This window comes from Notolepis coatsorum (assembly GCF_963971535.1).
Source record: "Notolepis coatsorum genome assembly, chromosome: 1".
Classification (NCBI taxonomy): domain Eukaryota; kingdom Metazoa; phylum Chordata; class Actinopteri; order Aulopiformes; family Paralepididae; genus Notolepis; species Notolepis coatsorum.
Genome location: NC_140165.1, coordinates 276,433,801 through 276,457,391, shown reverse-complemented (window position 1 = coordinate 276,457,391; position 23,591 = coordinate 276,433,801). Strand labels below are relative to the sequence as shown.

The 23,591-nt window shown below is 46.7% G+C and overlaps 1 protein-coding gene across 1 annotated transcript in view; it reads left to right on the top strand.

Moving 5' to 3' along the window:
• The window catches only part of p2rx8 (purinergic receptor P2X, ligand-gated ion channel, 8), a gene marked incomplete at both ends in the record, with an annotated part of 144,498 nt that overhangs the window by 88,687 nt on the left and 32,220 nt on the right, over window positions 1-23,591 (top strand). Inside the window, 2 exons of the mRNA XM_084310098.1 lie at window positions 2,775-2,778; window positions 23,117-23,182. Of these exons, the coding sequence (XP_084166224.1) occupies window positions 2,775-2,778; window positions 23,117-23,182 (70 nt within the window). The remainder of the gene's footprint in view (window positions 1-2,774; window positions 2,779-23,116; window positions 23,183-23,591) is intronic.

Below are 23,591 nucleotides of genomic sequence, written 5' to 3'. Positions count from 1 at the left end.
ATGGACAATGGACATCAACACAGTCTGGACAATGGAGTGGATATACTTTATCAAGCCCTTCTGCCTGCTGTCAACTTAACAACAAGGTAGATTTGCGATATTGCTCGCTCTCTCTCTCTATCTCACTAACTAACATGATTCTCTCTCTCACTAACTAACGTGATTCTCTCTCTCTCTCTCTCTCTCTCTCTCTCTCTCTCTCTCTCTCTCTCTCTCTCTCTCTCTCTCACTAACTAACGTGATTCTCTCTCTCTCTCTCTCTCTCTCTCTCTCTGCGTGTGTTTGGAGACGGAGCGAGTTTGTTTCTAACTTTTCTATTTATATATTGTGTTTCAAGTTGTGAATTACACTGTACTTTATTTGACTGGTTGTGTGTTGCTTGGTCAGCTGTCCGCTGCCAGTGACATGCCAATGCGTGGTACATGCGTGGTACATGTTTGCAAAATGTTTGGTATATCGCCCCCCCATGGAAAGAATGTAGCAGCCGCCACTGCCCTCTGGTAACTTGGTTAGAGTAAAGGTATGGTTGTCCTCTAGGGACCTCATCTCCTCATCCATTGCTCTCTCCCATTTTCTTGACTCAGGGGACACCATGGCCTCTTTAAAGGTCTGAGGTACTCCACTCACTACTCTGTAGCAGTAATCTATGCTGGTAAGTGTACTGTCATCCTCGTCACTTTCTCTCTGGGCATAGTCTTTCAGATACTTTGGGGGTTTGTGTTCCCGGGAGGGATATCTCCCACTGCATGAGGCACATGACGTCACCCTTGGGTGCTTCCCGTCATCATCCTCTGGGGGTTGTTGTCTGTCTGTCTGCACGTCTGTGCTCAGTACACTAGGCTGTGGTGTCTCTCTTTCTTCACACCCTACTCTGGAGTTCAGCTCTGGCTCCTCTGTCTGTGTCTCGTTCTCACATGTTGTCTTTGTGACAAATTTGACTAGCCTGTGTTTTTGCATTTTCCCTTTACCGGGATAGTAGACTAGAAAAGCGGGGTTACCCTTGTCGTGCCCTACAAAGAGTCCTTTTTCACACCTGGACTCACGCTTTCCTCTGTCCTGCTGGTAAGCATAACACACTGACCCAAATTTGTGCATTCTTGCTAGATCACACTTCAGTGCTGTATACGGGGTGGTGCCCATGTGCTTATTAAAACACCTGTTTCTGGTGTAAGCAGCTTCTTGTACCGCATAATGCCATAGACTCTTAGGTAAGTTACCATCTATTAGCTTACACCTAGCCATTTCGAAAAGAGTGCGTCCTTCCCTCTCTGCTATCCCGTTCTGGTGCGGGGAGTAAGGACATGACGTCTTGTGTCTTATCTTGTTCCTTCTCAACAGTGATTGGAACTCTTTATTTGTGAACTCGGTTCCGTTATCGGACCTCAAGCATCGTATGTTGCCATAAGGGGCTACATCTGCAAGGAATTTCTCCGTGGCCTGGAATGTGTCACTCTTTGCTTTGAGAAAGTAAACAAACACTGCCCCTGTACACACATCTGTAAAAGACTGTACATATTTAAAGCCACCTATGGACTCATTGCTTACTGGACCGGCTAGATCTGTGTTAACTAGCTCAAGTGGTATCTTTACTTTTTCCGTGGGACCTCTGTTCCTCGATTGAGTGAACTTCCCCTTTATACACACATCACATTCCTTGTTAGGTCTATGCTTTTCACCGTTAATGTGCATGCCTTCTGTCACCGCTTGCAGCTTCAGTATATCCTCGTAATTACAATGACCCATGATCTCATGCCATCTCTGAATATCATGACTGACATTACACATATCATTATCGTTACATTCTGTTTGTAGATAATACATTCTCTTGTACACCTCTATGTTAAATCTCGTACCGTCAGGTTCTACAAGAACATGTTTACCTTCATTGAAGAACACTTTGGCACCGTTTGCAGTAGCAGATTTGACAGAGAATAGTTCTTGTGGGAACGAGGGTATGTAGAGAGCGTTCTTTAACGCCACTTTACACCGGCGCCCCTCACTGTTTATGAGGCATACCTGTGCGTCTCCTCTCCCCTGCGCCAACCCGAATGTGCGCTTCCCGTCTGCCAGCTCCATGCTGTGTCTCTCCGGCTCGAAGGTGTTGTCAAAGTTCTTGAATCGGTTCCTGTCGTTGATGATGTGGGACGACGCACCTGTGTCCACGATCAGTCCCTTCCTTTGGACCTGCTGCTGCTGCGTTGACTGGGTGACGTACGTTGTCTGCCCCCCGAAGATGAAGTCCTCTCGTCCCGCTGCTCTCCGGGGCGTCGTCTCGACTCGCCTCACGTCCACCGTTGCCGCCATCTTGTCCACAGCCGCCATCTTGCACGTGCGCGTACCGAGCACTCTGGTCGCGTTTCTTTCTGCACGCTTTGTCTTTGTGCCACGTGCTTTTACAGAAACGACAGTCTTTGTGCAGTTATCTTTCCGGTGACCCTTTTCTCCGCATCGCCAACACGCCAGCTCCGTCGGGGGTCTGGTCTTCTCTCTTGGTGCCGCCCGGGCCTTCAGTACCCTCTCTCCCGCCTCCTCGGCGACTGAGTGTGTGTCTTCTGAGGCCTCGAAGTTCCGCAGCTTGGCCTTGAACTCCCCCAGCGACATGTCCGCTGAACCGCGTGTCACCAACAGTGTGAATGGTTTATACATCTCCGGTAGTCCTCTCATAACCATCGCCATCATTAATCCGTCGCTCGGTGCTTCTACTGCACTCTTAAGCGCCGTGATGATTTGTTCAGCCCTGATGATGTCACAGTCTCTGTGTTCGCTTTCTTCAGCGCGGTCAGTGTTATATAGAGGGATACGATCCGGGGTCTACCCCTGCCGATGTAGTGTTCTCTCAACACTTTTAGGCTCTCTCTGCCTTTGTCCTTTGTGTCGCGGAATATCAGCCCCAAGCTTGTGTCGTCTAGGACTGGTGCTAACTCGCAGTATGCGTCGGCATTTTGCTTGATATCCTGGGCTTGCGCTTCCGCCGTTAGTTCTCCCGTGGGGGCCGTCAAGATCATTGTCTTCAGTCCCACTCCGTGCATGCAGCACAACATTCGCTCTTCCCAGAGCTCGTAGTCTTCTGCCCTTCCATTGAACGAGGGCCATTTGCTCCTTCCTCTTGTCGCCATCCTCTTTTTGATGGTAGGCGTAGCTTTAGCTCCCGTTAGCCTAGCCTTAGCCACACGGTGCTCCCGGTGCTAACCTAGCCTATACTTTCAGCTAAACTCGCTACCCTTACTATTTTGCTCTTGCGTGATCTGGGCCCATAACCTGTTGACAGAGTCACCTGGGGAGCAACAATAATGGGTTCATGACGACAAGGTCCTTCTTTAGCCTTTAATCTGCGTGGTTTATTATTTCACATAGCTTATGCACCATGAGACCTTCTCTCTGTGAGAGGCGACGGAGGAAGAGACAGAGGGGGAGGGAACAATCCCTTAAATACCCTCTTACCTGACGTCAGCTACAATAGCTACGTCTCCTTGCGTCTATAGCGCCCTCTTGTGGAACAGTTAAGCAGTTACATGCAATCATATATAACACATAAACTCAACAATAATATACCGATCATATGCATTTGAATTTTTTATTGTAGCGTGTATAGGGACGAAATGCCAATGGATTAAGTATAATATGCGTCGCGGGCTATTACTAGCCTCCCAGGAATGACCCCAGACCACTCTAAAACCATACTTATATTCACCACGGTATAAAACGAGAATGTATGGACGGAATTTTTTTTCCTTTTTCACATCTTAAACGATAGATACTCAATGTCAAATGGGCCATAGTATTGCATATATAGCTATAATATTTAAATAGTTATAGCCCTGCAAACAAGGTGAGCGACTCCCACCGTTTACAGCGATGGCGGTATACAGGATGAGGCTAATCCGTGGCATCCAATGAGTTAAGGATAAATAAATACCAGTGTTGATCTGCCAGAGAAGACCAACCCACTTTCTCATATGCAGTGGTGTGTATCATATCTGTCACCAGTAGGGATGGGTATCGTTGGGATTTTATCGATACTACTACTCTTATCGATACTGCTTAACGGTTCGGTACTTTATCGATACTCTTATCGGTTCTTTTTGAAAAAAAGACAATTAATTAAGAACAGAATCGACATTGCTTTATTATTTATACAACTTTATAAATAAGTATTATAAATAAATATAATTTATGCAGGGAGGGGTATATTTGCAGTTGAGAGCATTGGTCATCTCCCTACAGTAAAGATTAGAAATGATTGAATTATTGTAAATTTGTGTGGAGTGGTGGGAATAGCTGCTTCAATAATAACTTATATTATAACAACAACAACAAACAAGTTAGACAACTATGTATACAAAAAAAACGATATACACTGAATGATTAGTTGTTACCTAAAGCCCTTGGACTCCACTGTAGAGAAGGGGTGCAGGCCTTTGACAACAAACTTTGTCACAGCCCTGTGACACTCGTTCACCCTATCCTCTGTCATCCTTCCTCTAGCTGCTAGGGTGAAGGGACTTTGGGTGGTGGAGGTAGAGGGAGGATGTGTGGTGGCCCTGGGCTCACTGGCCTGGGACACATTGGTGGCTGACGCCTCAGCTTGACTATCTATAAAACGTTTTTAGATTGTAGTATTTGTAGCTAAACAATTATTTTGTTTATTAGCCTATTTGTAATAATTCGTTATTAGCCTAGGAAACTCTGTATCTTGGCTTACCGGCTGCAGTGGACGTGGATGCAGATGGACCACTGCGCGCAAGGCAGTCAAATACGGCGCATTTCTGCACACTAATATCGTGTTTTGCCAACAAATGTTTTGATAGGTTGCTCGTATTGCCACCCTTACTGGCAAATGTTTTGTTGCACTTGTGGCAACGTGCGTTGTCGGCATTGACCCTTGTAAAGTATATCCAAACTTTAGAACGCTTCGCTCTATCCGCCATCACGACTCAGTGCATGCAGAGGCAGAGCTGTCTGTGTGCAGCGCGCTACAGCACGTCGGGGACAGCACTTTCATTAAGGAGTACCCGTATGTGTAGCACTACTAGCGAGCGACTCGCGAGGAGTGTGTGTAATAATGACTCGCTGCGGCTCGCTTCTCGTGCAGAGACAGAGAGAGGAGAGATCGTTTGCAACTTTTAAATAATAATAATAATAATAATAATAATTTCTCTAGAGTATCGATAGCAGTACCGAGGACGTCGGAGCTTATAAATACTCCGGTATTTTCTAATATAGTACCGGTTCCCGTTTAAAACCGGGGTCCGGGGGGCATCCCTAGTCACCAGTGATAAATCTAAGAGCAGAATGATAAGCAGAATCTAGTGGTTTAAGAGTCAAAGGGGCAGGATTTCTGTAAATCACGTCTCCATACTCCAAGACAGATAGAAAGACTGCTTCTGCTTAAAAAAAGGTTACTCCTAAAACCCACCTTACCCCTGCCCATTTTGACAACCTAGGATGGCTTAGAGTAGACGACAGAGTACAGCAACTGGCAATGGGCCTGGTCTACAAGATACACTACACCACTAAGATACCATTAGCATATACTTGGTATCTAGAGACATCTATGGACCTCAGGGAATGTATTCCCAGTGTCAGAAATATTGTGTCTGTTATTATGCTTGAGTAAATTGTAATGAACCAAAGGAGAATATTAATTATTATATATATATACCTCTGAGCAGGTCCTGCATTATTATTATATTTGTTCTTCATCTTTGACGTGAATAAAACCATGCTAACATTGACCAGACTGTAACGTTTGGGGTTTTGCTCTCCTCTGGGAGCAAAAGCCCTAGCGTTGTCCGATGGTAATTACCTGTCTATCTGCCCTGATTGCACTAATTGGTACCTGGTGTGTATAGTTATGTTGGCTTTGTATGTTCTTCCTGGTTACTATTCAGATCGTCAGTCGATCACTGAACCTTCCCGTGAGTACACCGTTATGAGTAAAGCTTATCTCTCCTGCCATGGAGAATAAGTTAGTTTGCCATGTATATTGATTGCTGTGTCATTGCCTTACCAAGTGTATCTCTTTATTGTGTGCTTATGTAGGGCCGTCGTCCGATGTGTTTCTTTTCGTTACGTGTTTTGGAGACATAGTCTTCTCCCCTTTGCTTTTCCCATTTACCGTGTTTTTGAAGTTGTAATTATTTGCTCCGGCGTGTTTTGGAGACAGTGTATCTCCCCTTTTGTTATACGCCTTTGTCTGCGTGTTTCCTTTTGCCGACTTTAAATAAAAGAATATCCTTTTGTTTGAAAATCAACACCTGCCTCGTCTTATCTGTTCTACACTGCACCTGGGTCCTACAGACCTACCCAACTCGTAACACCAGACGTGAATAATTGCCGCTGAGCTCATTCAGCACCTTCTTGAGATCAAGTGTACACAAATCTAAGCAAATGAATAAAGGGCAGATGATTTACAGGGGGTTTTGTAGATACATTACTGAATTTTGCCATCCGGACACATGCTATTTGAAATATGAATATAGAATATAGAATATCAGGCCTATAAATTACCTTATTATGGCCAAGTCATACATCTATGGATTGGGGCAAATCTCCTCTTTCCAATGGCAGAGTTAAATCTGGAATTAGTACCACCAGGCGCCCGTTATAGGGCAGCGAAGACTGTGAATGAAATCTACTGTAAAATCGAATGTCCATAGCTCCGCCATTTTTCACAGGATTGCGACGCAGTTTTTTTCTAGACGTTCACAGAATATACGAAACAATATACGTTCTATTTTATGGCAATAACGTTGAGGTATAAACACGAAAATCACATAGGAAGAATTATGTGAAAAATGGTAGGACTTCCGTTGTCGGCGGCTGGTGTGAGCTGGGTAGTGTAGTTTTATGAAATTCCGACATTCATCGAAAGCCCCGGGTCTCCTCTTTCTTAGGACTACAATGCGTTCATGAGTGCTTCTTCTTCTTTTTTTTTTTTTTACTTAAATTTTTATTGAACATTTATAGACAAACAACACAACATATACAATAACATCAACAACACTATTAAACAGACATAAATAATAAAGAAAAAATGTAATACCCAAAAGACGAAAAATAAAAAATACTGACTTAAGCAAATATTCACATACATAAATAATGAAGTGGAAAAAACATAAAACAATTGTCATATCTTAAACAAAAATAAAATTAGAAAACATTAAGTGTGTGACATGGGTTCAGAGACCCTCTTTGAACCTCTTTCCTCCTTTACCCTTCGCCCTCTTGTGATGTATTTGGTTCTTCCTCTGTGATGTCGTTTTCGTTCCCCTTGTAATCCTCCCACTTTCCCCATCTTTCTCCAAATTTCTCTTCCTGTAACCTCAGCATGTGTGTTATCCTCTCCATATCCTGTATCTCTTCCACTATTCCTACCCATTGTGCTATTGTCGGTGGGTCTTCTTTGTACCACAGTCTTGTTATTGCTTTTCTGGCCGCTATCAACATTATCTTTATTAAATATTTGTCCCCCCCTTGTATTCCCTCGTGTGTCAGGTCTCCTAAGTAAAGCACCAGTCCTGTTTGTGGTAACCCGTATCCTAATATTCTGATCATTGCCTCCCCTATCTCCTCCCAATACCCCTTCAGCTTCTGACATCCCCAGAATATGTGCGTGTGATTTGCCCCCTCCTTCCCACACATCCTCCAGCATGCTCTTTGTGTTGGTGCATATTTTCCCTTCAGCTCTGGGGTTATAAAGAATCTGATTATGTTTTTCCATCCAAACTCTTTCCATATCCTCAATCCTGTTGTTGAATGTTGCACCTCGCATATGTTCCCCCATTCCTTCCCTGTTATTTCTATCTCTAGTTCTCTCTCCCATTTCTCCCTTATGTAATCGGTCGTGTGTCCCTTGCTGTTCATTATAGCCCGGTATATTGCTGATATTACTCTTCCTTGCCCCCCTTCGTATGCCCATACTATCATCTTGATTATTCCATTCTGTTCTTCGTCTTTGGCCCCCCTTATTTCTTTGTTGTAGTAGTCTCTAACCTGTAGATATCTGAAGTGGTCCCTGTTTTCTAGTCCAAATTTCTCCTTTAATTTTTGTAGTGTCTGCATTTCCCCCTTCTCTATCATTTTGCATATCGCTGTTGCCCCCCCCCCCCCCCCTCTCCCACCTTCTGAATCCATGGTCTAACCTCCCTGGTTTGAATCTCTTGTCATGTGCTACCCATCTCAGAACCCCTGACTGCTTCTCCAATTTGTGTGTTTTTACTACTCTGTTCCATATGGTCAAGGTGCATTTGGTGATTGGATCTAATAGTCCCTCTTTTTCTTTAAATAGTTCCCTATCTCCCACCAGAGCTTGTACCTTGTATCCCTCCCCTTCTTTTTCAATGTCTTTCCATCTTGCCTCATATCTGTCGTTACACCAGCACGTCACTGCTCTCAGTTGTGCTGCATAGTAATAATCTTGTAGGCTGGGTACTGCCATCCCTCCCTCTTCCTTTGGTAGTTGTAGTGTTTTATATCTGACCCGTGGTCTTCTCCCCGCCCATATGAACCTCGATATCAGTCTGTCCCACTCCCTGAATTGATTCTGTGGTATTTGTATCGGTAGTGACTGGAATAGGTACAGTAACCTTGATAGTATGTTCATTTTAATGACCTCTATTCTTGAATTGAAGTCCAAGGGCATTACTGTCCATCTCTCTAAGTCTCTCTTGATGTTCTGATTTATCTGTGTATAGTTCGCCTCAAACAGTTTCTCCACCCCTCTCGTGATGTTCACCCCTAAGCATTTAATCTTGTCCATGTCCCATCTTATCCCGTACTGTTCCCTAATTTCCGTCGTTGGGGTATAGTTCCATGCTAAGGTCTGTGTCTTTGTCACGTTTAGTTTGTATCCTGAGTAGTGGCCATATTCCTTCAGTAGATCCATCAGTGCCGGGAAGCTCTTGTCTGGTTGCCTCATGTATACTATCACGTCGTCCGCAAATAGGCCTAGTTTATATTCCGTTCCCTTTATCCTTACTCCCTTAATGTCCTCGGTCTGTCTGATCAGTTGTGCCAGTGGTTCTATGAAAACGGCGAAGAGCGTTGGTGAGAGACAACATCCCTGTCTGGTAGCCCTCTCTAATCTGATTCTATCCGTCAGGCTGCCATTCACCTTAACCCTCGCTGTCGGTTCTTGATATAGCGCCTTGATCATCTTCATCGCCCTCCCGTTCAGTCCGAACCTCATCAATGTTTTATATAAAAATTTCCAGCTCACACTGTCGAATGCTTTTTCTGCATCTAGGCTAATCAGTACCGCGCTACCACCTTGTTTTTGTATCTCCTCTACTATGTGTAATGTCTTTCTCACGTTGTCCTGTGTCTGTCTCCCTTTAATAAATCCAGTTTGATCTTCATCTATATATATGTCTGGCATAAACGTCTCAAATCTCTTTGATATTATCGATGTATACATCTTGTAATCCACGTTGAGTATGGACACAAGTCTGAAACTACTACATAATTCTCTATCCTTCCCTTCCTTCGGTATCGTGGTGATTACATTTACATTTACATTTAGTCATTTAGCTGACGCTTTTATCCAAAGCGACTTACAAGTTCTGTACGACAAGACAGCAAGAAGGGTACAACTCTATCAGCTGAGTAACAATGTTCATCAAGTGTTGTGTGTTACAGTGTAGGTTAGTTTATTAGGACAAGTGCATGACAGTAAGGTTAGTCAGGGTTAGATTTTTTTTTTCTTCTTTTTAATCATTTCAGATAGTGGTTGAAGAAGTGAGTCTTTAGTCGACGGCGAAAGATTGGACGGGATTCGGCTGTCCTAACTGGGATGGGTAGTTCATTCCACCATTGTGGGGCAAGGACTGAGAATAGGCGGCTTCTCTTTGATGACCCTCCGGGAGCTTGGATAGGAGTAGGTCTGAGGCGGCCAGAAGATGCAGAGCGTAGGGGTCTTGAGGGTGTGTAGTTAGAGACCATTGACCGGAGGTAGGCGGGAGCTTTGCTGCACGGTATGCTAGGTCGAGGGCCTTGAAGCGGATACGTGCAGCAATGGGGAGCCAGTGCAGGTCCCTAAGAAGTGGGGTGACATGGGCCGACTCCATCTGCTGATGGAGACTCAGTGTTCAGGGTAACAGAGCATGAGGTGAGACGGATCTTTAAAAAAGTGAATATCAGGAAGGCAGCAGGACCGGACGGCATCCCCGGCCGCGTCCTAAAAGTCTGTGCCGACCAACTGGCCCCGGTATTCACTGACATCTTCAACCTGTCCTTGGAACAGGCTGTCATCCCCACCTGTCTGAAGAAGTCCACCATCATCCCTGTACCCAAAAAATCTACGCCCGCTTGCCTCAACGACTACCGCCCTGTAGCCCTCACCTCCATAGCCATGAAGTGCTTTGAGAAGCTAGTGAAGGGCTACATCTGTTCCTCCCTCCCCATCAACCTGGACCCTCTGCAATTTGCATATCGCCCCAACAGGTCCACGGAGGACGCCATAGCCCATGTGCTGCACACAGCAGCATCACACCTGGACAAGAGGCAGGGGAACTATGTGAGAATGCTGTTCATCGACTACAGCTCAGCATTCAATACCATAGTCCCCTCCAAACTCATAGCCAAGCTCAGGGACCTGGGCTTGAATTATGACCTCTGCCAGTGGGTCTTGGACTTCCTGACGGGCAGACCCCAGGTGGTAAGAGCCGGCAACTGCACCTCCTCATCCATCACGCTCAACATAGGGGCCCCCCAGGGCTGTGTTCTGAGCCCCCTCCTCTACTCCCTGTACACACATGACTGCGTAGCACAGCGGAACAACAACACCATCATCAAATTTGCTGATGACACAGTAGTGGTGGGCCTGATCTCTGCGACGAAAGGGCCTACCTGGAAGAGGTAGAGAACCTGTCACAGTGGTGTCAGGAGAACTGCCTCTCCCTGAACGTCAGCAAAACAAAAGAGATGATTGTGGACTTCAGGAGGTCGGGGGTCAAGGACTACAGCCCCCTGCACCTCGTCCCATTTCTGCCTTGCACTATATAGTATTGTATATTAGTACACTGCACAGTATTGTATATTGTATGGTAACTACGTCTATTCTGCATCGAACATTGTACATATGTCTAAACTGAACACTGTGACCTCATTTTTTTACTTCTAATTTTACTATGTTATTTTATTTCATACTTATCTTGTCTTGCACAGTCTCTGGAGCGTAACAGTAAGAAGCATTTTGTATAAAAGTATTCTGTACTTCTGTATGACAAATATTAAAGAAACTTGAAACTTGAAACTTGAGGTTTGATATCAGGCGGGCTGCTGCATTTTGAATGAGTTGAAGAGGCTTGGTGGCAGTGGCCGGGAGGCCAGCTAGCAGTGCGTTGCAGTAGTCGAGGCGGGAGATGACTGTTGATTGGACGAGGAGTTGGGTGGCTTCTTTTGTCAGGAAGGGGCGTATCCTTCTGACGTTGCTCAGGAGGAATCTGCAGGTTCTGGTTGTCGCTGCGATGTGAGCAGAGAAGTTCAACTGGTCGTCAAGGACAACACCAAGGTTCTTGGCGGTCGGGGACGCGGTCACAGCTGCATTCTCGACTGTGATGGAGAGGTCGGTCAGGGGGGAGGATTTTGCCGGCAGGTGGAGCAATTCTGTTTTGCTTAGGTTCAGTTTGAGGTGGTTGGTCGTCATCCAGGCGGAGATGTCGGACAGACAGGCCGAGATCCGCTCAGAGACGTGGATATCTGAGGGAGGGAAGGAGAGGAAGAGTTGAGTATCATCGGCATAACAATGATATGAGAAGCCATGAGACGTGATAATGTTACCCAGTGATTTAGTGTAGAGGGAGAAGAGAAGGGGTCCTAGGACCGAGCCCTGGGGGACACCCGTCCGGAGGGGGCGGGTGGCCGACAGAGTCCCTCTCCATGACACTTGGTAGGAGCGGTCGTTGAGGTATGATGTCAGCCATGTCAGCGCAGATCCAGCCACTCCCATTCCTGCAAGGGCCGTGAGGAGGATCTGATGGTTGACTGTGTCGAAGGCTGCAGATAGATCTAGGAGAATCAGGACAGAGGAGAGGCCTTTCGCTTTTGCTAAGTGAAGTGCCTCTGTGACCGCAATGAGGGCCGTTTCTGTGGAGTGGCCAGTCCGGAAGCCAGACTGATTGGGGTCTAGGAGGTCATTCTGTAAGAGATAAGCAGTAAGTTGGTTGGATACAGCACGTTCAAGTGTTTTAGAAAGAAAGGAGAGAAGAGAGACAGGACGATAGTTGGCTATGACGGTGGGGTTCAGGGTTTTTTTTTTTATGAGGGGCGTGACTCTGGCTTGTTTTAGGGAGGTGGGGACCACCCCCGAGTTGAGTGAGGAGTTGATGGTTGCAGTTAGGAATGGGAGGATGTCCGGTGCTATGGTCTGGAGGAGTGGGGAGGGTAGCTGGTCCAGCTGGCATGTAGTCGGACGGTTCGACGTTACCAGTGTCAGGGTCTCGGCTTCTGTAATGGGAGAGAAAGATGACAGAGTGAAGGATGAGGTTCTCGATTCAGCGTTTGGAATGGGTGGGGGTTGGGAGAAGGAGCTGCGGATGTTCTCCACTTTTTCCTCAAAGAAGATCGCAAAGTCTTCGGCAGAAAAAGATGAGGGAGGAGAGGGTGGGGGGGGAGTGAGGAGGGAGGACATGGTAGCATGCAGTTTGCGAAGATTCTTGGCAGAGGCCTCGATCCTATGGTGAAAGAAAGAAGCTTTGGCATTAGTAATGGTTTTGGAGAATGTTAACAAGAGGTTGTGATATGTGTCGATGTCAGCAGTGAGGCGTGATTTTCTATACTTCCTCTCAGCCGCTCTCAGGACCTGTCTTTGTTCTCTCACTGCATCCGTCAGCCATGGACTGGGTGGGGAACGGCGGGCAGGTTGATTATGGCTTCCTTCCACGAGGGGGGCATTTTGCCCTCTTCCATCGTGTGTCTGAACGCCGCCCCTAACATGGGTGCTAATTCCGTTCTAAATGTCTTGTAGAATTCCGATGGGAATCCGTCGCTCTCCGGAGATTTGTTGTTTTTAGCTCTACTAATTGCCTCTTCCAGTTCTCGTTCCGTAATTATTTTATTTAATTCTTCATTCTGTTCTTTCCCTATCGATGGTAACTCTAGCTTCTCCAGATATGCTTCTATTTCCTCTTCTCCCGCTGCTTTTGGCTGTGTGTATAGTTTCTCATAGTATTCTCTAAATGTCCTCTCTATTTCAGCTGGGTCTCTCAATATTTCATTAGTCTTTGTATCCCTTATTGTGTGTATCGTGTTCAACTTCTGTTGCGTCCTAATTCTCCTAGCCAACAGTCTGGTCGCTTTTGGTCCCCCTTCATAGTACGTTTGTTTCATGAACCTCGCTTTCTTTTCTATTTCCGTCAATAATTCCCTATTTATCCTGGCCTTTACTTCTTTGATTTCTCCGAGCGTTTCCTGTTCTTTTTATATCTGGTGTCTCCCCTCTAGCTTCTTCAGCTTCCCTATCAGATTGTGATATGTCTCCGTTCTGGCCTTCTTCAGCATTGCTGTCTTCTCCATCAATTTCCCCCTTATCACCACCTTCAGTGTGTCCCATAGAACGTTCGGATCTACCGCCCCGTTGTCATTTTCTTCCTTATACCTGGCTATCTCCTCCTTGATCTGACTCACCACCCCCTTGTTATTTAATATTCCTACATTTAGTCTCCAGATCGTGTTCCTCCGTCTCCCTTCTAGATCTACTGTCAGATATATGGCACTGTGATCCGATATGTCCGCTACTCCTATTCTGCTCTCCCGTACCCTGTAACTGTCCCCCGTCGTCATCAAAAAGTAGTCTATTCTCGCATATGTCACGTGCGGGTGTGAGTAATGTGTGTATTCCCTGTCCATGGCGTGCATCCCCCTCCAAACATCTGTAATTCCCATTTCCGTCATCTGAATATTCATATATCTACTGATTGGTGCCCGTCCTTTTCTAGTACTCGTGGTGTCTAGGTCGTGATTCAGTACTACATTAAAATCTCCCGCGCATATCAATATCCCTTCTAGTTCCATCACTATCATATCAAAAATGGTCTCATATAAATCCCTCTCACTCTCTGGGGGTGCATAAACATTCACTAACGTAATCATTTGACCCTCCATTTTTCCCTTCACCAGAACAAACCTTCCCTCCTTGTCTCTTACTTCCTTGATCAATTCAAATTTGACTGTGCTTTTGATTAACGTGATTACTCCTCTCCTCAGGTTCCGTTTAAAGGAACTATAGTATGCATTTTCATATCCAAATCTCTTCAGTTTCTCATGATCCTGTGCTACCAAATGTGTCTCCTGCAGAAAAATCACTTCCATCTCACTTTTTTTACACTTCAACATCACTTTGCCCCTCTTTATCGTATTATTCATTCCATTAACGTTTAACGACATCATTTTTATACCTTTAACCATTGTCATCTTTCTTCTTCTTTCGTCTGTCAGTCCCCCCCATGTCACATTCATTCCCCCCTCCGGTTGTAGCCTCCGCTCTCTTCACTGAATACATATAATGATTAACATAAATAAAAAACATAAACTTTACATGAAGTGCTCCCAAGGCGTTCAGGGGGTCCCTGTGTCCCCCCCTGTCCCCTGCTGGTGGGTGAGGAGTAATTGCTCTCCTAGTGAGAGGCCTCCTCCTGACGGCTTGGGGGTTTGAAACCTTTACGCCCAACCGCTCGTCATATTTGTCCAGCCTTCTTACTGTTTTTATTGCTGTCGAGCTCCTGGTCAAAAGCGCTCTGTCCTTCATTCTGATCAAAGACCCCCATTTCCTAGGTCCCTCTCAATGTGGCTCATATGTTCCAATGTCCCTCCTTCCTCCCAAACCCGTGTGTGGTGTCTTCTGTGTACCCCTTTTTTACTTTCTTTTCCTCCCCTCTATTTTCTATGTGATGTCCATTTATCCCCTTAATCCCTTCCAACTGTGTTACTCGCAGCGTGTGTCTATGTATTTGTTTCAATATGTTCTGTGTTCCGTCTATCATACCTAATTATATTTCCATTTATTTCCTCCATCAGCATGTGTATTATGTGTCCATGTATATGTTATGTTTGTTCCTATATCCTGCCTCTACCTGGGAATGTGTGTTTATGTATATGTTATTTCAGTTTCTATATTTTGTCTCTATTTGGTTAGTTTTTTCAATCTCTTGTGCGTGTACTCATCCGTTCGTCTCCTCCCGCCTCCTCTCCCCTCCTTCTCCGTCTCTGGCCTCCTCGTCCGTCTCCGCCTTCGGTCTGTCACGTCTCACCTCGGCCTTCTCCTCTCTCCTCCCTCCTCTCCTGGGTTTCGATCTCCTACTCTGGTCCATCTGCGTGCTTTCTCCAATCTCTGCTGCAGGCTCAGCGTCTGGCCCTCCTGTCCCCTTCCTTCTCCGTCCTCCGCCATCTGCATCCCCCGTCGCCTCATCTCCTCCGCCGCCTCCCGCGCCGTCGCGTACGTCACCGTCCCTTCCTTCCAGTGAATCCTTAGCGAGGTCATGGGTGATTGGAATTTCATTCCGTTTTCTTTCAGAATTCTCTTCAGTCCCGCGTAGGACCTGCGTGTTATTGCTACCGCTGTCGAGTAATCGTGATCAAACGACAGTCTTTTCCCCTCGATTTCTATCTTCTTGGTCCACGCGGTTCTGAGTATCAATTCCTTAATCTCAAATCTCAAAGTTAATTATCACCGCCCTCGGAGGTCTGTCCGGTTTCGGTCTCGGAGCCAACGCCCTGTGGGCCCTCTGTATCTCCATTTTTTCCAGTCCCGTCTCCTCCAGTTCCTTGATAAGCTTTTCCACATATTGGGGCACCGATTCCCCTTCGACTCCTTCTTTCAATCCCCATATTCTGATGTTATTTCTCCGTGACCTCCCCTCCATGTCCGATATCTTTGTCTCCATCTGTTCTTGTTTTTGAATCGCACACGTTAACACCTCGTGTATCTCTGTGTTCCATTCCTCCGCTTGCGCCGTTCTAGTCTGTAACTCGATTACGTTTCTGTCCTGTTCCGCCATCTTCTCATCCACCCTTTTGAGTTCTGTATTCATTTCACCTCTGAAGTCCTCCTGTTCCTTCCTCAATTCCTCCCGTAACTTCCCAATATCGTTCCTTATCGTGTCCGTGTTCAGTTTTATCGTCGCTGTTATGGTCTCCAATATCCCGGCCTGCATGACCACGGCCCATCCTGGCATTCCCGTGTCTGCCTCAGCGGGACCTCCCCCATCTTCCGCCTGTCCCTTCTCGGCTTCGCTTCGGGGGCTCTGTTTCTTCAAATTCTCCTCTTCTCGTGTGTTCTCCATTTCTCTTTCCTTCACAATCGTTATCTCTTCCTTACTTCTCGTGTGCATCTTTTATTTTTAATCACTTTTCGGGTCTCTATTTATTCGTTTTTTCGCTCATTTGACCAGGAGCTCCACCGCACGTGTGTTACCCGTCTGCTCTCATACCGGAAGTCGTGCTTCTTCTTCTTGTGTCTAAATCGTTCGTTTTTCGGTGCAATGCTCAGATATTTTTATAAGCTCATATTTAGCTAATAACACTTCAAATAATTAGTAAACAAACGTAGTGCTGAAAATATACACTTTGACTGCTGTTTTGATAGGGTTAGGGTCTTTATTTACTCTTGGCTACATTTGAATCACATGAAGATACACAGGTGCCATTGATGGCATCAAAACACGAAGGAGAAAGGATAATATTTTTAATAAAAAGAGAATGGTATTTTGACATAATTGACACAAATGTTGGAATTAGGAACTTAAATGATTTGCCTGTATTCAGTATTACTTGACCTAGGGGCAGCAGCAATGGCTCAGGAGGTAAATCGGTTGTCCGGTAATCTGAAGGTTCCTGGGTTCGAATCCGGCTCCCCAGAATCCATGTCAAAGTGTCATTGAGCAAGATACTTAACGTAAGGTTATGAATATAACCGTAGTTCTATGAATACTGGTGACGCTCAGCGTCATCTGCACTAACCTCACTTTGTGCATTTGCACTGAATAAAAATTCACAATGTACCTTTACATACCAACATTCGTCTGGCCACACCCCTATCCGCTACCTTCATAAGCAGGTGTGTGGCCACACACTCGCCTCCTTCCCAATCTTTCACCACAAGGTGAGATCAAAGGCCGCAGTGGCGTCCAGACGCTGAGCGTCACCAGTATTCATAGAACTACGGTTATATTCATAACCTTACGTTCTATATCATACTGGCTTCTGCTCAGCGTCATCTGCACTACGGGAGCTGAGCGGGAGCCTGAAGCTCGACAAATGAACCCCACTGAGGCCCCCCACAACCATCAGAACCGAGGAGGATCGAGCCCCCCTGACCCTCCCTAATGGAGGATACCCCCCCTATTGGAGGACGGGAGGGAGACGGATCCAACCGTGCGAAGAGAAACTCGAGCAACTCAACGCACAGGGTGAGCAGACCATGGCTTGACCCCACGACTACGCACACGCACAACCCGCATGCCACCAGGGAACGAACGGAAGGAAAAAACTTCGTTACTGCCCCCAAAATCACGGGGTCAAGAGCAAACTCAACCCCGTGGCAAGGCCGTAGCAGCGGAGCGCGAAGGAAGACCCAGACCCACTGAAGGGACTGGAGCCCCCGGAAAAAGGGGGCCCGGAGAGGTCAACGACGCCACAGCATCAAGACCTCACCAGGCGGTCACTAGTGACACCGCCCCCCACATCGCCAGCGTATTCGGACAGGGCCCCTCCAAGAGTGGGCCCTTCCCCCCACTTGCACGCCGCCTGGCACACTGACCCTGGCACACTCAGGCAGTCAGCATGGCTGTAACTCGAAGCACTTAAGAGGCTACACCACAGCGGGAGCAGGCAGCGCACCGGGGAGACGACCACCAGAAGGGGTCGATCCCTCAATCCAGGCAGCAGGCATTTAACCCAAGCCTGGAGCACTGCGGACGGGACAGGCGCCAAAGGGGTCAACTGAAAACAGCACCCCCGGCGGAAGGGGCGTATGCTGGCATTGTTGTACACCATGACAAAGCCTCCACCAAAAAACCCCGACTCTCCAGAGGGGCCGAGGCAGAGAAGGCTGACACGATTGGCAGACGTCATGAACGTGCAGGGGCACACTCAACCGGGTAACCCGGGAGTTGACTCTGCTCCAACACACCAGGGAATCAACCACCCTCTTGGTACCACATGTGGTGGTTGTTCCTATAACCCCTCAAGAAAATACTTCAAAACACACCTGCGGGTATACACTGGCTATACCGCAGTACAAGTGTTTCAGTTTTCAAAAAGGGGTTATTCCAGGCCTACGGGTCGACGAAACACAACTTCGGACCGGGAAGCACACAGGGATGCCAGAGGAGGTCCATAAGACCACCCCAACAGCCCCCTCTTTGCCATGCGTAAGAGAGGGGCGAAAGGAAAAAGGAGCACAGGGTACAACATGTACCCAACAAAGGGTCTCCATAACGCCCAACCCTGTGACACCCGGGCCGACCCGGCATTTTCCCCCCCGAAAAAAGCACAAGTCCCTCAGGGTACCAGAACAGCAGATCTGCGTCCCCGGCGGACAACGGGTTAACTGACCTGGACCAGCGTGACCAGACCAGTCCCATGCCCTAATCACGCCGACATCCCCACTCCAAGAGAGGGGGTAGGTACGCGTGTCGATCTAAAACATGAAAAGAGGGCGCCACCCAGACGGTCTCATTCGTACCGCGCTCAGTGGCCCACTCCAAGGGCGTGAGACCCCTCTACCTATGTTTTTATCTATTCCGTTAACATCCCCCAGATATGAACGAGAATTCGTCGAGACCTAGTAACAGGCGCTCGGAAGAGAAAACCTCCATCCCAGTTGCCCTATAAAAACGCAGTTTTAATAACGAGCAACCAAGGCGTACCAGCCTCATGCGTGATTCTTATCAGAAACACCCCGAGCCAGCACTATGTACGCGTCGAGACCCAAACACATCAATGGATAGTCTAACAAGACACCAGACATTGTTCCTCCAAGTCGCCTGGGAGAACGACAAGGAGCCGCCGTGCTTCATGCTCTTTCCTCTTTTTATTAAAAAAGAAAGAAACACAGACTGACATGATTTTTTTTTCATTTTTACATCCCGCCACCCTCGCCACAGGGAGGAGACGGGAATCCCCAGAGAGACTTCCCACGCGAGCTGTATAGATTGAAAAGAAATATTGCAACATTGAGCTATGTAACACTTGGGTTAGGGCTCTCCGAGGAGGAGGACTGAACCAATACACACTCAATAATCGAATTGAATCGAATACACATACAATAGAGCAGAACTCCTTTTTGAAGTTCTACTCACCTTGACAATCTGAGGAGGAGGCTCTGAAACTCTGAGGAGGCTCCCTCACTGGGAAGGAGAGTCCGAACTCACAGAAGGCACTTCTCCCTGAGGAGGAACTTCGTGAGGAGGAGCTCTGACAACTCCCTGAAACAGATCCATAACATGGAACCTGAACAACTCACAGAAGTCTTACCAATAGAAACGCGCTCAGTGACGTACTCTATGGCGGGGGAATTTCCGCGGTGCACACGCCCAATTTTTCAGGCCGTGGGACCAGGAAACCCCCCCCCCCTACCCTGTAACGTGCCGAACAGCAACGTGACAGGAACTCTGAAGGACAGGGGGTTTTAACCCCTGACCAATCAGAAAAGGGGAGGAAAGGTTTACCAGTTCACCCCTTTACGACCCCTCACCCCTGATACGATGTAATGACAAAGTAGAGCATGACCCAGTCATAGCATTGAGAGAAAACGGTGCTTTTTCAATGTATGTGATGTATAGATTGGGGGAAGATGGTAGCATCTAACGGTGCCAGGTCAGAGAGGGCAGAAATGTGTTTGGCTTAGCAGAGGTTGGTTCAGAGCGAGGGAAAACCACACTGAGCAGGGTGTTTTGTTTTGCTGAAGACATAACACTGATAGCGAGAGCGAGGGAGAGGGGTTCATCTTAATGAAACAGTAGAAAACTGCATTTTAATGTGTGAAAGGTTAGCAGTTGTCATGACAACGCGGCACCTGACAACCAGAAAGGGGTGGGCTATCATAGTTATGACGAAGATCCTATAAAGCTGACAGTGGTTCCGGGTAAGGCAGACTAAAATCTGACTGAGACTAGGAGGGAAGGAAACCAGGAGAGACTCTTCCTCCTCCACCACGGAGGGGGGGGGGGAGGGAGAATGCCACATCATCATTACAGTAGCTTCGGCTAACACGAGGAGGGTTCAGGCTAACGACCGGGCCTGACCACTATTGGACATAACAGCAAAGGGACAATAGAACACACATCTGATAACATCTGATAACATCTGATTATGAGGTTCTGTTTATAGCAATAAAACAACGCTTTTCCTCATAAGGTATCTCACGGTGTCGGAGTGTCGAATTCTTACGGAAGTGGAGAATTATTATGGTTTATGGATTGCACTAACGGGGGGAGATAAGGATCTTATCTACCAATATCGGAGACGTCAGGACCATTAAAAGTACACAACGCAGAGGAATTGGATGGAGGGCCAAACAGACGAAGACGTGATACTGGCCAGTTTGATCAGAATCTTACAGCATGCTACATGAAGCATCTAACAGCTTCACATAGCTCATGTGCTAACCTGCTATCTGAGTTTTACTAAAGAAAAAACACAGAACAGAGAGGGCCCCTTTAAGAGCCCTGCTCCAGACTTACACATGTGCTTCTGTGGGCCAAACCTAACCCAGTTGTAGATCACAACGACACACACAACCCTTCATCACAACAAAAAATGGCAAAAGTACACTCTTACTACAGAGGAACGCCGTTTTTCATAACAAGAGAGACATAAGTCCTTGATTACGTATTGGCCACAGGCCTTGCTAAGCACACATGATAAGTGACCAAACAACCTTTTCTTTAGGAAAATAATAGTTTCTCAAGCGGAAGCACAACCCCAGCAACTTAAGCTGAGGGTTACATTGTATCCCCACAAACACAGAGACACAATATATTGTAAACAAACATGTCTGAGAGGAGGGGGAGAAGCCCCAGGGAAACCGAGGGGGTCACCCCTCCTACCTTACCCTTGATACGACCAGGTTGAACAGGTACCCCTGTTAATATGTGAACATGCTGTTCATTGTCATCACAGGCTGAGAAAAAGATTCATTCCTCAATCACATGTCACTAAGCATAGCTTCACAGGTTAATTAACCCTCTTAGTTGTGAGTTCACCCACGTTACAAACGTTACATGAACACACATGTTCTCATCACAACTAACCAGTTCATTTTCACACATGTAAAAACAACACCGATTTTCTATGGAGAGAGAAGCTATACCAGTGACAAGACAATTCACACACAACATGCGTCGTATCCTCAATGTATTGCAGCAACACACGTTTTGGAAACATCGTTATTACAAAACATTTAGAAGGGAAGAAAAGAAGAAGTGTTTAAAGTCCGGTCAGGACTCCTACCTTCACCCTGAGCGCAGGCCGAGAGGACTGCAACACTGCTCAACGGGACACCGAGTCGAACCCGGCATCTCCTGCGTTGGTGACGAGGGTAAAGTCTGCTACGCCACCCAGCCGCCGTTCTCCATGTTGACGAAGTCCTCGCTGGCATGGCACCCGGGTGTAGGGTCGACTAACATCCTCTGTCAAAGATGACGTCGTAGTCAGAGTGTTTAAGGCATGTTATAGTCACAGTAACGTTTAACAGTGTAGCATTAAGCTAACAGCCGCCCGACTGATAGCAACAAGCTAACGTTTACTAGCCTTGTGAACACAACGAGCTAGCGCCGCAGCTAACAGCTGACTGGCTAACAACAGTAGGCCACAAACTAGCACGCCAGCTAAGCAGCTATCACCTGAACTGTACACAACGACATAATAAGCCACACTTCAGACAGGCCACCGCCTGAGTCCCTCCCCATCCTAAGAGGGAAGAGAAAAAGAATGTCACACAGTTTTCAACTGTGATTTACCAGACATGCAGCGGAGTCGGCACAATTCCTGTATGGGCTGCAGCCGACTTGAGCATGGAACTTCCGATAACGAAGATCCATGCCCACTTTTCCTCGTGCTTTAGGGTGTACTTCCACATTCATGTGAAAGATGGGGCCTGCACGGGACAGAGAAGCATCCGCTTGGCCAGAGAATCCCGGGTTCAACCAGGTCTCGGTCGCGGCCCACTAGGTTGACCATCATGGGCGTCAGACCAAGATCCTCCATCCGCCGCTTAAGAAGCCGAGCAGAGGACCCCAATCTGGGGCCGGCCTTCGTAAAATCGTCAGCTAACCCCCATAGCGTTAACAGACAACTAGTGCTCGCAAGCAAAACAGTACTCACCCAGCTCGGAAGCAACCGGTTTCTCACAACAGCCAGTGCCTCCCACAGTCCAGCTGTATGACCGGAGGTTCAATACCTATCCAGCCGCAGCAAGGAGGACTGCAGGTGGGGAGTATATCAGCGGCGCGAGCCCCTAATACGAAAAAGCCGGTGGAGGTCAGAATGATCATCATCTTCCAGACACTCCAGTGACGAAGACAATATCGCCGTATTTTCTCAAAAATAGTGAGAGAGAAAATAAAGATATAATGTCAACGTATCTCCCTGTCTTCCGTTTTCCTCTCAACTTTCTTCAGCTTAACAACCTCGTCAAGTGATGTATATAACAGGCACTTCCTTGTGGTGAAAGTGAAGAAGGAGGCGAGTGTGTGGCCACACACCTGCTTATGAAGGTAGCGGATAGGGGTGTGGCCAGACGAATGTTGGTATGTAAAGGTACATTGTGAATTTTTATTCAGTGCAAATGCACAAAGTGAGGTTAGTGCAGATGACGCTGAGCGGAAGCCAGTATGATATAGAACTCCTAACTGCTTCCAACAAACTGGTTGGCGCGTTAGCCATCTGTGTGTGTGAATGTGAAGCATAAGTTGTAAAGAGTGGTCGTAAGACTATATAGATCTAGTTAATTTACCATTTGAACAATTGGGTCAACTTGCACAGTAAAACTTGCCACGCCACTGGAAAACGCACCACAGATGGCACCTTTAACTGTACCACCTTTCACTAAGGCTGTTTTATGGTGTGCTTTTCTGAAGGAGTTATGACTGGTCGGTCGATGCATGAAAACTGGCAGAAACTCCAAGGGTACCTGTGAAATATATGGCTGGTGTCCTGTTGAGAGAGGCAACAAACAAACACAGTAAGGAACACCACATTTATTTTGTGCCGCTTATTTTTGTCTTAATGTTTATCTTCTTGTTGTGTCTTTTGTGTGTTTTCTTGCTTTCTATGTGAGTTTTCTATTAACAGGCTGTTATTGCAAAAAAAATTATTCCTTAATTGACCTGTACATGGACTGACAGACTGACTGACTCCATCTTTATCTTTAATTTTAACCACTATATTTAAAGAACATGCCAACATTATGGGAAATGCGCTTACCGTCTTCTCCAGAGTCAGACAAGAAGATAGATACCAATTTCCTCTCTGTGCGGAAGCTATCCAGCTGTGTGCTAGTGTGGTGGAACCAAACTCGTCAATTATGTCGTAGACAGATCTCATGATCAATATAGGTTTAATAGTGAAAACATATAGGCTAGCTGATCCAT